Source organism: Larus michahellis, chromosome 1 (assembly GCF_964199755.1).
Source record: "Larus michahellis chromosome 1, bLarMic1.1, whole genome shotgun sequence".
Taxonomy (NCBI): Eukaryota; Metazoa; Chordata; class Aves; order Charadriiformes; family Laridae; genus Larus; species Larus michahellis.
In genome coordinates, this window is record NC_133896.1 from 32,879,317 (window position 1) to 32,892,573 (window position 13,257).

Genomic DNA, 13,257 nt, shown 5'->3' on the forward strand with positions numbered 1-13,257 from the left:
TTGTTCAGGCTTTAATTTTTTTCATTGGCTTGTTAATTTACATGACGCTTTACTGTCGTTACTAGTAAACAAATACTGGTACCATAATCAGCCTCCCTGTTTTATGGTTAAAGTAAATAAGATATTTCATGAAGTAAGTCTGGGAGGGCTGAGCCTAGAGCTCCAGTATCCTTGTGGAAGTTTTATCTCTTGAGTACTAGAAATATCTCCGGGTTTTTTTGACTGAATGAATTTGTCGCATTGCGTCATTTTCACAATTTATAGTTGACAGGGATCGTAGAAGGCTGCACTAAGCTATCTGAAGAATACAGAGCTAAAGCTCTCAAAATCTGTCTCAAAAAAAAAAGGGGGGGGACGGGACACCAACAACACAAAACCGTATTTGATGGTCCCAGTTTTCTTCAATTGGTCATAATACTTTTTATAAGGACTGACTGAAGCCAGACTTTAAAAGAATCAAAGCTTTTCAGTGGATGCCAGAATCTGAAGACAAGCGAACACTTCAAAAAGTCATGTGTGCATTCACGTATCTTGCCAAGTTTGTTCCAAATCTGTCCTCTGTCAGTTCACCCCATCAGACAACTTCTGGAAAATGTTCAGCGACACTGGGTTGAACAAGGCAGACATTCCTTTAATGAGTTTGATAGGTAACAGTTCTTGTGCTGAAATGCTGAGCGTTGCTTAACTATCTCATTAATAAAGGCTTGTAGCGAGGAAATAGAAAGCCAGTGGTCTTCGTCTCCGAAGATCTTTTAAAATACAAAATAGGTTTGTTTTTCACATGGAAAAATAGTTCACAATGAAAAAAACACTGATTCCCAAGCTTTTTTGAACAAGCTGTAACTCTTCAATATTACTTACGAGCTGTAACCCAAACTTATCAAATAACTAATCCCAAGTACTGTGGGATACAGTCAGTGGTGTATCCACTGAGTAAATGCAGAACTCCTACTACGTTCCCTCAGAACCACAATCGGTAATCACTGCCCTAAGACATATATGATTTACTAACCATAAAAGACAATCTCTACTCATTGTGGCATTGTCTTTGGGGAGAGCCATGCTTTCTATTTTTACCAATTTTTGGGATTGGATTTCTGCTTCTAAATTGAAGTGGAAATAGCTAGGATTGTGGGAACAAATTCTGGAGAGAATGCTAAAAACTGGGCATTGAATACTAAAAATACAGGAGGAATGAATGCATTTTCAGTAAGAAATGAGGTTTCATCATACAGATTTTCTGACTTGTTCCACCCCCAGCCATTGTGCTAGCTTTATGTTCCTTTTCTTTATATGTTTTGTATTTGACTGAAGATACATGCTAAGATACACGAATGTTTACACAGAGATCCTATGTGCTTTGTCTGGGTTTGGTAGTAGCTCTATGTGTGGTCCCAGATGAGCTCAAAGAGACCGGACGCACTAGTAAGGCTACAGATAAATGTTCTTTTTAGGTGTCATCCACAACTGCTTGTCACCTTCTCACCCAGAAGAGGTGATTTCGCCCTCCCCCCCCTCCTCTCCCCCTGCAGCCCAGCTGATTTCTAGCATGCGTCCCCATCAGGCTGATTTTGCCTAAAAATGAATTTTAGGAGTTGTCCTGTATATAACTGGCTCACACAAACGAGTGGGGTGGTGGTTTCTGGCATGAGGATGGTGACAGCTGGGAAGGGGGAATAGTCTTTTCAGCCGTCACAGCTGCATACGGAAAAAGATATTTATCCACAAGCTAGGGAAAGCTTGCAGAAGTCTTCGAAAACATGGCCTTAATTTATTTTCCCTTTATTTGATTTTTATATTTGAAATGAGTCATTAAGTAAATGATGAGAGTGGCTATTTAGAGGGCAGAGACAGGACCATGACTTGGACATGAAAAAAATTTGATCCATTATTGAGTCACTAATAAAACTGATTTGTGAGGCCAATATAATGTGTGAAGTAATTCTAAACTTTCAGAAACCTTAAGGTTTAACATAAACTAAGTAATAAAATGTTGGTAATCTAAGTCATTGTTTTTCTTCTTGCAGCTGTTGCTTTTCCTTTCTGAAAAGTTGTCCATTACGTACAGTACTTGACTTATTTTGTGTAGTATTTTCTTTATGCTGCACATGTGATTAAAAAAACCTAGCCTTTGGCATGCGTATCCAAACCTGCTTTAGCATTTATTTTTAACTGTTAAAGAAGAAAAAAAGAAAAAAGAAATTGCTTTTTAGACAGTGCTGGTGAGAAAGCCTTCTCATTTAAGGGCTCGTTCTTAAACTCATCGATCCACCAGCTTTGAGTTCACAATAACAGTGCTGCTGCCAGTTAGTCGTGCAGCTGATCTGCTGGGAGTTGCTTTTAATTCTAAAAGGAAGATTTATTTTTTTGTTTTCTTGTCTTGCTGCTCGTTTACATTGTGACATTGAAGAAAACGTAGGTGATCCGCATCTCAGGATAAAATTCTGTCTTGCCCATTAACAAAAATTCTCTTAATGCAGAACATTGAATCTGAGGATATTTGTAGCTGAGGATATGTGTTGAAATTGGAAGTGTGAAGACTTGTGTTGAAGGAAAACTAAATCTCCACAAGTCACTTTTTGGTAAAAGCTCATGCAGCGCTGCTGATTTTGACTGCAGCACCATCCATATATGTGGATTCTAAACTATTGTACTTTCCATACAAAAATATTTTTGTGTTTTTATGACAAGGAAGATTGGTTTGTCATGTAATTGTTGCCATTAATATACAGCCCATTCTGATGAAGCTTAAATGAATATCGCTTTCCTTTATGGTCAGTGGACATAACTGAAAGCTATTAAGGCAGTTTTAACAAGAGAATTAACATAGACAGAGTCTTTTGTAGATAAACTTCACCCTTCCTGTTTTGGATGGAGCAATAAGTTTACCATGGGGCAGATTTAGGAAATAGCTTTCCATCAATTCAGTATTTTATAAATAAAAAGTTGCAGGGCGAGGTCCTTCCTTTGGCACAAAGCTGATTATTTCCTGTTTAATCCTGAACTGGTGCATTTCAAGTAATGGGATATTTTTTTAGTGTCCGCCAGAGAGGAGAGCTTTTAGGATTTTGTTTTCATTTATGGTCCTATGAAGATGCAGTTTCTAGACTTGAAGATGATTGTGGAACAAAGGGAAATTAATAGATGTGTAAGTTGTTGCTCTTTCAGACTTAACTGCACAGTTGCTTTTAGCTGGACATTCTCAAACATATAGCTGGGTATTCCTATAGGCGAGCTGAAAAGGTGTCATTGATAGATCTTTAAGAGATTATCAGTACTTCTGGTGAGGTTTAGAAACTGATGGATTATAATTGCTATGGATTATTTGGATTCAGATTTATCATCTGCTCGCAGAAGGCACGCTTTTTCTACGAGAAGAATATGTAAGAGGTAGAACTTAAACTAATACTGCTGTTTTACGTAAGGAACACACAGGTTAATATATGAAGTAACACTACCCTCGTCCAACACATCTGTTGTAAAGAAGCCTATGAAATCTGGGCCACACACAAACTGGTCTCCAAGGGCCTGTAGTTGGTGTTAGAATGCTGTTATTATGTGGTCTGATTGGTTTACTAAAGAATTATCTCCAGTAAAACCATGTAACATAATAGTCCTTGCTCTCCCACATGGGAGCTACTTCTGCTTGACAGAGCAAGACGTTTCTTGAAGAAGTAATAATGCACTTGCTCTTGCCAAAATGTAACATTAAATGAAGTGTATCGTCATGCACATTTTTGTTGTGTATCAATTCTTATTCATTTAAACATTCACTTAAAATCCACCACTGTAGTATTAAAAATTATGAAAGTAAATATGTGGATTGCCTAGCAATATATTTAAAGTAAAGTTCTTGCTTCTTATTGAAAACTTGTTATATAGTAATTTTAAAGCAGTGGGGAACTATTTGGAAAAAAAAAATGTATGTTTTCATAAATGAAAACTCTGTTGCTGAACTTTCCAGATACTAGTTTAATTGCTGAGCAGTACAAGGCATGGCAGTTTAAGGTTTATCTTGCACTGTACTGGATATTTTGTATGTGATGCTTTCCCTGTTCCCTTTGACTTAAAAGAGAGCTGAGGCAGTTCAGTAGTCCGTACGAACAGATTTCTAAATGGTACCAACTTGGCTGGCTTTTGCTATGATTGTTCAGAACTCTGTAGCCTCGCTCCACAGATTTGTCCTTGAGTAATTGGAGCTGTAAACGCTTACCGCCATTGTTGACAATTAAAAATTGTCTTTTTAATTGCTTTTTATTTTTATTAGTTTTGGCTCTGCTCAACTGTCATACTGTGCTGGTTTTGACTGGGATAAGAGTTACTTTTCTTCATGGTAGCTAATATGAGGATTTGGGATAAACCATGACACATACAGAAGCTGTATATTCCGTCTTCAGATTGCTTTATAAGCACAAGTAAGTGCACAAAAACGTGTAAATTTTTGTTTGGATGGTGAAGGGAAGAGGAACAGAGTTGAGGAGGGATGGCGCTTCTCTAGAGAGATGACGATTAGAGGAGGTATTGCAGAGGGGCAGAGCCCTACACAAGAGAAGTCGCAGGAAGACGGAGCTGAGGTGAGGAAGAGGAGGCAGTGTGGCTTCGCTCGGGCGCTCCTCCCAGTCTCTGCACACCTGAGCGTGATGGGCTCCAGCCTGTGCAGAGCCCAGGACTTCACTGTCATTGTAGAGGGGTCACCGGGGACATGATATGAAGCAGCGGAATATCCAGATGATGTCTTGAGCTTAAACTAGAGATAATGATTTCATGCAAGTAAATAATTTGGCCTGCATGTTTTCTTCCCAGTGTATTACAGCATGGAGAAGACCAGAGTTGGGTCTCAGGACCCAAGCCGGCTTTTCAGGGTTTTCAGCCTTAAAATGTGCATTTAAACTCAGCAGACTGCAAACTCAGTTATTGTAGACATAGACACCCACCCCCCCAATTTTACAGAGCACTTCTCCTCTCTCTTCAGACTAGAGCTCTACTTCTAAAATGAAGCAGAAAGCCTTGCAGTGACACTGTTCTAGACTGCATCTCCCTCTTTCAAATTAGTTTAATCAAAGGAGCAAATAAAAACACAGGCAGGAGATGCTGTCTCCGAGAAGCAAGACGATGTAGACCAACTGAAGAGAAGCATCGTGGCCCCCTGCGGAGAGCAGCAACCAGATCCTGGGGAGTTCAGAGCCAGATGGCCCCAGACGCTTCTCCCAGGGCTCCCCTCCGAGGCGCTGCGGCTCCCAGTGCCCGTCCCCACGTTGGCAGCCCCGGTCCTTGAGGGATTCAAGTCTGAATTCCCCCTTCTTTTAAAACGATGGCCGTATCAGCGTGTATTCCACGTGAGGGCACTTCCAGCAGACCTTTCGGTCGGGTATTTAGATACCAAAAAGTGGTGGGCTTACATTCTGAAAGCTGATTAAATCTGTCAAACTAGGCGCTTGAAACTTTCAATGGAAAGGGAGGCAGAATTGCATTTAAGTGCAAATAACTTTAATATTTTGCACATCTTCAGTAAGTAGCAAATTAACATGAAATTGTTCATTATTACATAGTAGATTAAATAACTTGTTTCCCCCAATTTGCATCTCAATGAATATCTAATTGGTCTATAAACACATTGATTAGTGGGCACAGAATTTATTACATAGATTCAAGGCAAAATTGTTAGTGCATTTTTAAGAAAGGAATAGAGTATACTTGTTGATATTTTATAATTAAAAATTGTATACTACTATTGTAACCAAGTATTAAATTTGTTGTACGTTAATTCAGCTTTTTGTAACCATGCAAAAGAGTTCATCTTGGTTGAAAACCAATTTTAGATGTCTTGATCATGGGAATTGTCTGCAAGTGGTTTAATGACAGTTTTGAGCATTCTTCGCACTGTGGAGCTATGAATTTATATATTGTACTCATAAACGTAACGGTACAATTACATTGCTGCTGCAGTAATGAAAATTTCTCTGTAACCTTTCAGTAGAGGACTAGCTTATTGTATTTGAGGAGAGTAAATTTTGGGTAGCTTAATAAAGTCTAATTTGCATGGTTGAGAAAAATCCAAGAGAGTATGTAAATAAAATTAAAAGTAGTGATTTGGGGAGAGGTAGTAATTCTTTTTAAAAGATGTCTTTGGCAATGAAAATACTTTGATACCAGCAATACTGAAGCCGTTCAATTTATAGTAGTTTCACGATTTGCTGGAGCTTACGTGCACAGTTATAATGCAAAATCTTACTGCGTATGCCGTCAGCCTAGAGCAGGGTCTACATTACAAAATCTTTTAGTATAGCTCTCAGTTAGGAGTAAGACAAATTATACCTCAATCTGCCTACCTGTGCCAGAGAACCTGGCGTAGATGTGGCAGTGTTAACAGAGCGGTGCTTTGTCAGGTTTCTTTTAGGTCTGCTGAGGAGGGGAAATAAGAAGCTGGCTTGTACCACCAGAGGGCTATACCAGCCTGGCTGCAGTGGTTTAGCTGGGGGAACAAAAGCTGTTCCCTCTGTCTGGCGTAGAGGAGCCCTGGGGCTTCGTTGAAGCAAGAGAGATTTCAGGCAGTTTGCTCTTTCATTAATGGGGTGTCCGGAGGGGATATGGTCTGGCTTTCCGACTTGTGCTTGTGCTCTGCAAGTTCGAGCTCTGCCTTTGACAGAAATCAAGGAGCTAGCAGCGAGCGTGTTGCTGCTTTCCTCCTTGCATGGGGGGATTTGATTCTTGTGGGAAATGTGCCCTTAGTAACTGGAAAGTTTCCGTCTTCTGAAAGATAGTATATTAAATGAATACTTGCATGAATCACAGATACAAGATCGTGATTGCTGGGCATGTCGGATCTTCTCAAAGGTGAGTTAGTATCTAAGGGTTGCAGGCTGTTTAACATGGTTTCTGAGCCACAACCCAAACTCCTTCCCCCGTGTGAACTGAGCCTTGAGGGTCTTTGGCCTTCTGGATGAGGAGCTGAGAACAGGCATCTCTGCAGGTGAGCACTGACTCACAGCCACTGCTGGTACATGACTGTATACGTACGGTGCAGAGCTGCTCAGGGAACACAGAGCTGCGTCGTGGTGCCGTGAAGAGAGTGATGGTGGGGGTGAGAGAGTGTTAGATGAATCTGTAAAAGTGTAGAATGATAAGGATACTCAAAAATGCAGGAAAGATTGTGGTGAAAAAGAGCAAGGGATTGGGAATTACAGATAAAATCACGGGCATCATTTTCACTCGCTAAATCATCACATCCACTTAATGGATGTGGTCCTTCTCATGCCTGGTGGTCCTGCTTGTGTTTGTGAGCAGAAGTACCACCTTCTGCATTGAAATGAATTTACCTGTCTCTTGCATAAAGCTGCTCGAGCCTTGCATGCCCAAGTCAATTGATGATTCCTATTCAAGAGGCTTTTACGTGCACATAAAGCCAAGAGCATTCAAAAAAAAGTGCCACAGTCATATTCATTCAAAACCATAGCTGGAGAAGATAGTTAATTTTGTCTACCTTTATGTAAAATAAAACACATTCAGTAGAGCAATTCTCCCAAAAATGAGAAGTGAAGATTCCGTTGAGCCTTTTCGGAGATGGAGAGGGTAAATTTGTATCTCCCATTTCCTACTCAGTTGTACTTTCCACCAGCTGTGGACATGGAAGATACAGAGGCTAACTTGTAGCCTGGTGGGACTAGCCTTCCTGAGACTTTTTCCAGTTATCAGGGAACTTCTCTCTTGTTTACCTCTTCTTCAAAGGCTGCTTAAGAGCAGAAGCTGTACTTTTAGCTGTTCCTAATCGCCCTGAGAAGTTAAAAAGCCTTTCTTTGCACAAACTGTAGAGCTAAGATGGGGAAACCATTATGGGTTGAAATACGGCTTGCAGATATCTCCATTTTAACTTCTCTGTTTTTCCTAGCCTCATCCCCTTTGAATATCGTGTCTGCTCTTGTTACGAAGTAAAACTGCTTTTTGGGCAGGTATACGAGACTTTGAGACCAAGATGATAAAGTTTCTGACTCTTCCACAGGCTGTGGTCACTTGCAGGGGAGGACATCTTAAGTTCTGTTCTTTGTTCTCATTACTATTGGTGTTGTCCAACAGCTCTGTTGTGCAACATGGCAGCTCTGGAACAGTTTTGGACAAGAACGTGGGGCTGTGCTAAGCAGAGAGAGGAAATGATGTAGACTTTGTCAGTGAGTAGTAGACATGTCATCAAGGTACTCCCTAGTTAAGTGTAATTTCATCCACACCCAGAGTTCAGATGCATAACAAAGTTTTGGTGGTGGTGTTTTCCACCCATCATCTGAGCCATTCAATACGTTTTCTTTGGTTTAAGCCGAGACCGTTTTTAGATTATCCTTGCAGCAGAGATAGAGCAGTCTAAGAAAGGAGCGGTCCCCCCGTGCTTGCTTCTGCCCCTCTTTCTTCTCCATCAGAAGTTAATGTCCCAAAGCTGAGCTGGGAGAAGAGAGTGTGTGGCATCCTTCATCTCTTCCATGTCAGTGTCGTACATTGTAATTTAAGTCACTGTTGGTGGCACTTTGAGATTAACTCTGAAAACTTTGTGCAGATGCAGATTCCGGAGTTCTCAGAAGTTTCGTTCTACCTGGTGAGTTCTAGGGTTTGATCACCTCCAACTGGTGATCAACTGAGGGACTGACATCTCTACTACTCTAGCTAGATCTGGAAGTAAATGTCCATTAGCTATATTTAAACAGTTCTAAGTGCAAATTTTGGTTTAGTTTTCTCAAATATATGAGGAGTGTTCACTAGCACGTTGCAGGCGCATCACACTTTTAGATTTGCATCTAGGCAAAGCCTAAGTGCGTGCACAGAGACTAGCATGGTGAAGAGCTGACCTCAGCTAGAGCTTCTATGCTATTATCCTGTAAGAATAAAAAGAGCTAAAATGCCATGAGAATAATTTAAAAGTAGGCGTATTTGTGATCCTCTGACCTCACAGGTGCCAGATGTGCTGATTTTAGAAATCCCTTCAAAGATAACCTGAATTCAGCTTATATACTTCCCATTTGTAGGAAAACCAAGACTATATATATATGTATGGGGGGTGTGTGTGTGTATATATAAACTAAATATAAATGTATTTATATATTTGGGAATAGAACAGCTGCTTCTGCTTCTCCTTCATCTGCTTACCAAAGTGTTACACGTTCTTTCCATTATGCTGGTGCTGTAGCTTAGGTCAGAGAATAAAAGTCTGCCACGGCCTTGGTAAATGATCACCCTATGGCTTTAGCTGTTTTCAGGATTACCTGATGTATATATCAGACAGAATAATCATGTCATTGGTATCATTCCCTTTCTTGTTTTTCAATATAAAAGCATTATTTCTTCTTTCCCCACACATGGAATCATTTTCAGTTTTTAGTTCCAGATGTTTACAGATGAGCTTTCTGTGGCCTGAGCTCAAAATCAATATCAGCTGGAATTTTGAAGCTAGGGATATTTTCAAACCTTGTTGGGTCACAAGTTCTTCCAATATTCTTCTCCAACGGAGAGCTTTTTTGCTTGTTTGGAGTCTTTTCTGCAGTTTTCTTGCTTCCTTAAGCATCACGTTCTCTGCTTATTTTCTAGAAATAGCCACCGCCTCTTCTGTGGAGAAGATGGATTTTAATATGCCATGCCACCATCCTTTTTTTCAAGAGCTTTGAGTGCTTTCATAATTTTTTCAAATAGGTGATTGTATTTTTTCAAATAGTTGATTAAGCTGTAACTAATACTCTTCTGTGATTGATATTCAATTGATAGTCTCTACTCCCTTCAGCAAAGCATAGTAACTTCTCTTGGAGGACTGGTAGTCGTGCGCTGGCTTCAGATATAAACTGGTTTATGAAGTTATTTCCGCTTCGTGACTGTGTCTCACAGTTCTTTCAGTTGTGCTGATGCATCTGGTTTTAGAATTGAATGACTGAATCACATTAATTGGGGGGGGAAGTAATTTTAAAAGGGATCGTCTGGGTGATGCAATTTACGTCGCAGCTATACAAATAGGTTTAGCCGCACAATTGCAGAGGAGGCAGATTGCACCAGGAGGATCAGAATTAGCAGCTGGGCTAGAAAGCTTGGTGAGGGAAAATTGCTCAATTGTTGTTAGAGGAGCTGAGACGTTTCCTTTGTTTTCTGTTGTTAGAACTGCCTTCCTGCCCCACCTTCGCCCTCTTCCCCTATTTTAGGTCAATTCTTTTTAAAAAAAAAAAAAAAAAAAAAAAGTCTTTTGTCAGAAAGGGTTGAAAACGTTCACCTCCTGTGTGAAAGTGTTTAGTTTCCAGACTGTTGTCACAGCGAAGTGACTTCTGACTCCAGACGCAGGAACGATGGCTCTTGATTCTCCTCCAAGTCTTCTTTTGTGAAAGTTTCGCAGAAAAATGCGCTTAGATTGAGCCAATATTTATATGCAAAGGGTCAGAGAATTTCTCCTGGGTTAGTTCTTTGTGGGGTGTGAGAGAAATAGCAGAGCGCGCTATTTGCTGTTAATTTGAAGACCAATTAAAAGTAGAGCATTTCCTTCAGTGATAGCTTCGGGTGCCTCCCCGTGCAGAAGACAGGGCGACGTGTCCGTGTTCTCCATCAGCGGCAGGGTTTTGCTAGCGCCGGTGTTGCACAGCGTCCTCTGCAAACTGACAGCTACCGCCTTCCTTCACCTGCGGAAGATCATTCACACATCCTTGGTCTGACCACTTCAAAGGTGATAAAATAGGACAAATAGATGTGCAATAAGGAGGGGGAAGAAAAAAAAAAAAAAGGTTTTGAACTATTTTCCCCCAAAACATAATGGCTCTGGGGAGAAAAAAAAAACCTTTCAGAAATGATTCCGTGAAGGTGCTAGCAAGTGTGCTGCAAGTACTTGAAAGGCAGGAGTTATCCAAAGCGAAATACCATCTGTCTGTCACACGGCTAATCAGAGACAGCAATTCTTCCTGAGCTTTTTCCTTGGAAAGAGTTAGGAAAAAAAAAAACAACAACCCAATTTTGCTCTGTTTGAAGTTCTCTTAGCAAGTACCGTGTTTCGCTTGCTGGGGAACATGAACTCTTGAGAGTCTGGGTTTCATGCTGGTTTTTTACTACCAAAGAACTAAACTTACAAAGCAGGAAACAAACCCCCTCTCAGAAAGAAATGCCACGTGCGCACGGTTTCCACACTTAAGATGTTTTGCTTCGGTTTGTTTTGGGCTGCACTCTTCTCTTTGGCTTCTTAATCTCTATTGAAAACAAGTTTCTTCCAAAAGGTTTTTTTTTATTTGCCAACCGGTGTTTGAAAATCAGGTCTCGTTTTAAACTGTTATAAAATATATTGTCAAACATTTGAGAACTGTCTTTATTCGAGGTTTCATGTTAAATCATTGTGTTTCTGAGAATAGTTTAATTTCCGTGCAGAATGTTTTCAGTTTTTTTTTCCTGCTTCTCTGACGTGAATATGCTTGAGCTGCCTTCAGTGGGGGTGGTGTTTGGTGGTTTTTGGTTTGGTTTTTTTCTTTCTTTTTTACTAATGAGGAATTGCTTATATACAGTTGTATCACTTGTGTCCACAATATAGATAAACGTGGGAGGAAAGGGTCACACATCTCTGTGAAAAAACAAGTTCTAACACAAGCACACGATACTAAAAGATAATTGTACTTTGAGGAATATCAACATTTTGGCTGGGTTTTTTTTTTCTCCCCAAAAATGTACAGAGATATAAAACTTATCTTCATACAAAAAGCCAGCGTAATTTCTAAATGGAAATTGGCCAAAGAGGTGTGAAAGTGAACTGCATCTGGTAGTTGGAAGACTTTGAGTTCCTTTTTTGGTGGGTGTTCAGATGAATAACCTTAGCTGGAATCTGTGGGGAAAATAAAAAATAAAAAATTGAAAGGCCACTGGCTCCCTTTGAAAATCACCTACGAGCGTACTCAGATATTTGTTTGAAAAACAGTTGCGGTGATAACGAGAAATTATTTCTCCTCAGCTGTGGTACATAACTGACTTGCAAAGTCTTCGTTCCCTTCAGAACAAGATCAGGCGGGTTCGTGTAAACTGCTGCCAGGATTTCTCTTATCCTTAGCGGCTGAATCAGCAGTGCAGTCAAACTAATTAAAGTCATATTTATTGAGGGCTTCTCTGAGAAACAGATATCCAACAAACAAACACGATTTGGTGAAATTTCTTAAACACAACTTGCATTTAAAGTATATGGGAAGATTACCAACTAAGTTAGTGTTGCTTTGTATAAAGACTGAGATTGCTAGACGTGCCGCAGTTAAATTAATTTTGCATTTATTTGCAATGAAAATCTGGTTTAGCATTTGCACTTGACTCTGCCATTGTTTATTAGATATTGCTGGAACTTAATAACTCTTTTTAAGGCATTTCTTCCACTAAGAATTACTTCTTGTGACCAGATAGTTCTGAACTGGTTACACTTGTATTAGCACAGGTCAGGAGAGAGGAAGAGCAAACACCTCTTACAGTTGAAACTGGCGCTAAATCCAATCTTCTGTGTTTGGTTTGGATCTGCGGCAGCACCTAACTCCACGAGGGCTGCGGTCGTGCTAATGTAAAGAGCTGTGCGTTTAACCGTTTTCCAAAATGTGTTGTTTCTAGGTCTACAGACAAGACTGTGAAACCTTTGGCATGGTAGTGAAGATGCTAATTGATAAAGATCCGTCGTTAGAGAAGTCCATTCAGTTTGCCCTGAGGCAGAATTTGCATGAAATAGGTGAGCGATGCATTGAAGAACTCAAACATTTCATTGCTCAGTACGATGCTGCCAATCAAGATCTATCAGAATCCTTCAAAGAGGGCTCATACTAAGGACAAAAACACGCTTTTAGATCCTCTGCGTTGTGTATGCCATAATACATAAAGCTGCTTTTTTTTTTTTTTTTTTTTTTTTTTTTTTTTTTTTTTGGCGGGGAAAGAGGAGATCCTGCTGGAGGTTTGAGCCCAAGGCCTGTGGTCCTTTGTGGCAGCTCAGGTGGCCGTACCTTGTTTGCTGTGGTCTCCGCAATTGTATTCTGCCTGCCTGTACTTGTTGACGTCTGTTCCTTTGAAAGGATGTTTCTTTTGAAAAATGCTGTAAAGTGACAAACTATTTTTGAAACCTTTCCGCGGTTACCGAGGAAAAAAAGGAACGTTCAGTCTGATGTACGTACACTTAAGTTTTCATGTTTATAAGTGTAACTTCATACACTGTATTTTTTATTAAAATAACAAAAGTGGCTCTTCATTCCTCAATTTATGCAGGAATATGTCTTGTCTTCATATTTACTGTAGGAAGGGAAGACT

The 13,257-nt window shown here is 40.1% G+C and overlaps 1 protein-coding gene across 11 annotated transcripts in view; it reads left to right on the forward strand.

The window, feature by feature from the left end:
• Positions 1 to 13,257, forward strand: part of PPHLN1 (periphilin 1) — a 73,045-nt gene that overhangs the window by 58,171 nt on the left and 1,617 nt on the right. For 6 of the 11 annotated variants that reach the window (XM_074564929.1, XM_074564833.1, XM_074565181.1 and 3 more), the window contains exon 10: positions 12,574 to 12,848. In XM_074564929.1, the coding sequence (XP_074421030.1) occupies positions 12,574 to 12,783 (210 nt within the window). In that variant the 3' untranslated portion in view covers positions 12,784 to 12,848. Of the gene's footprint in view, positions 1 to 12,573; positions 12,849 to 12,890; positions 13,199 to 13,257 lie in introns of those variants that run through there. The other 5 variants (XM_074565438.1, XM_074565700.1, XM_074565527.1 and 2 more) reach the window with 2 other exon arrangements.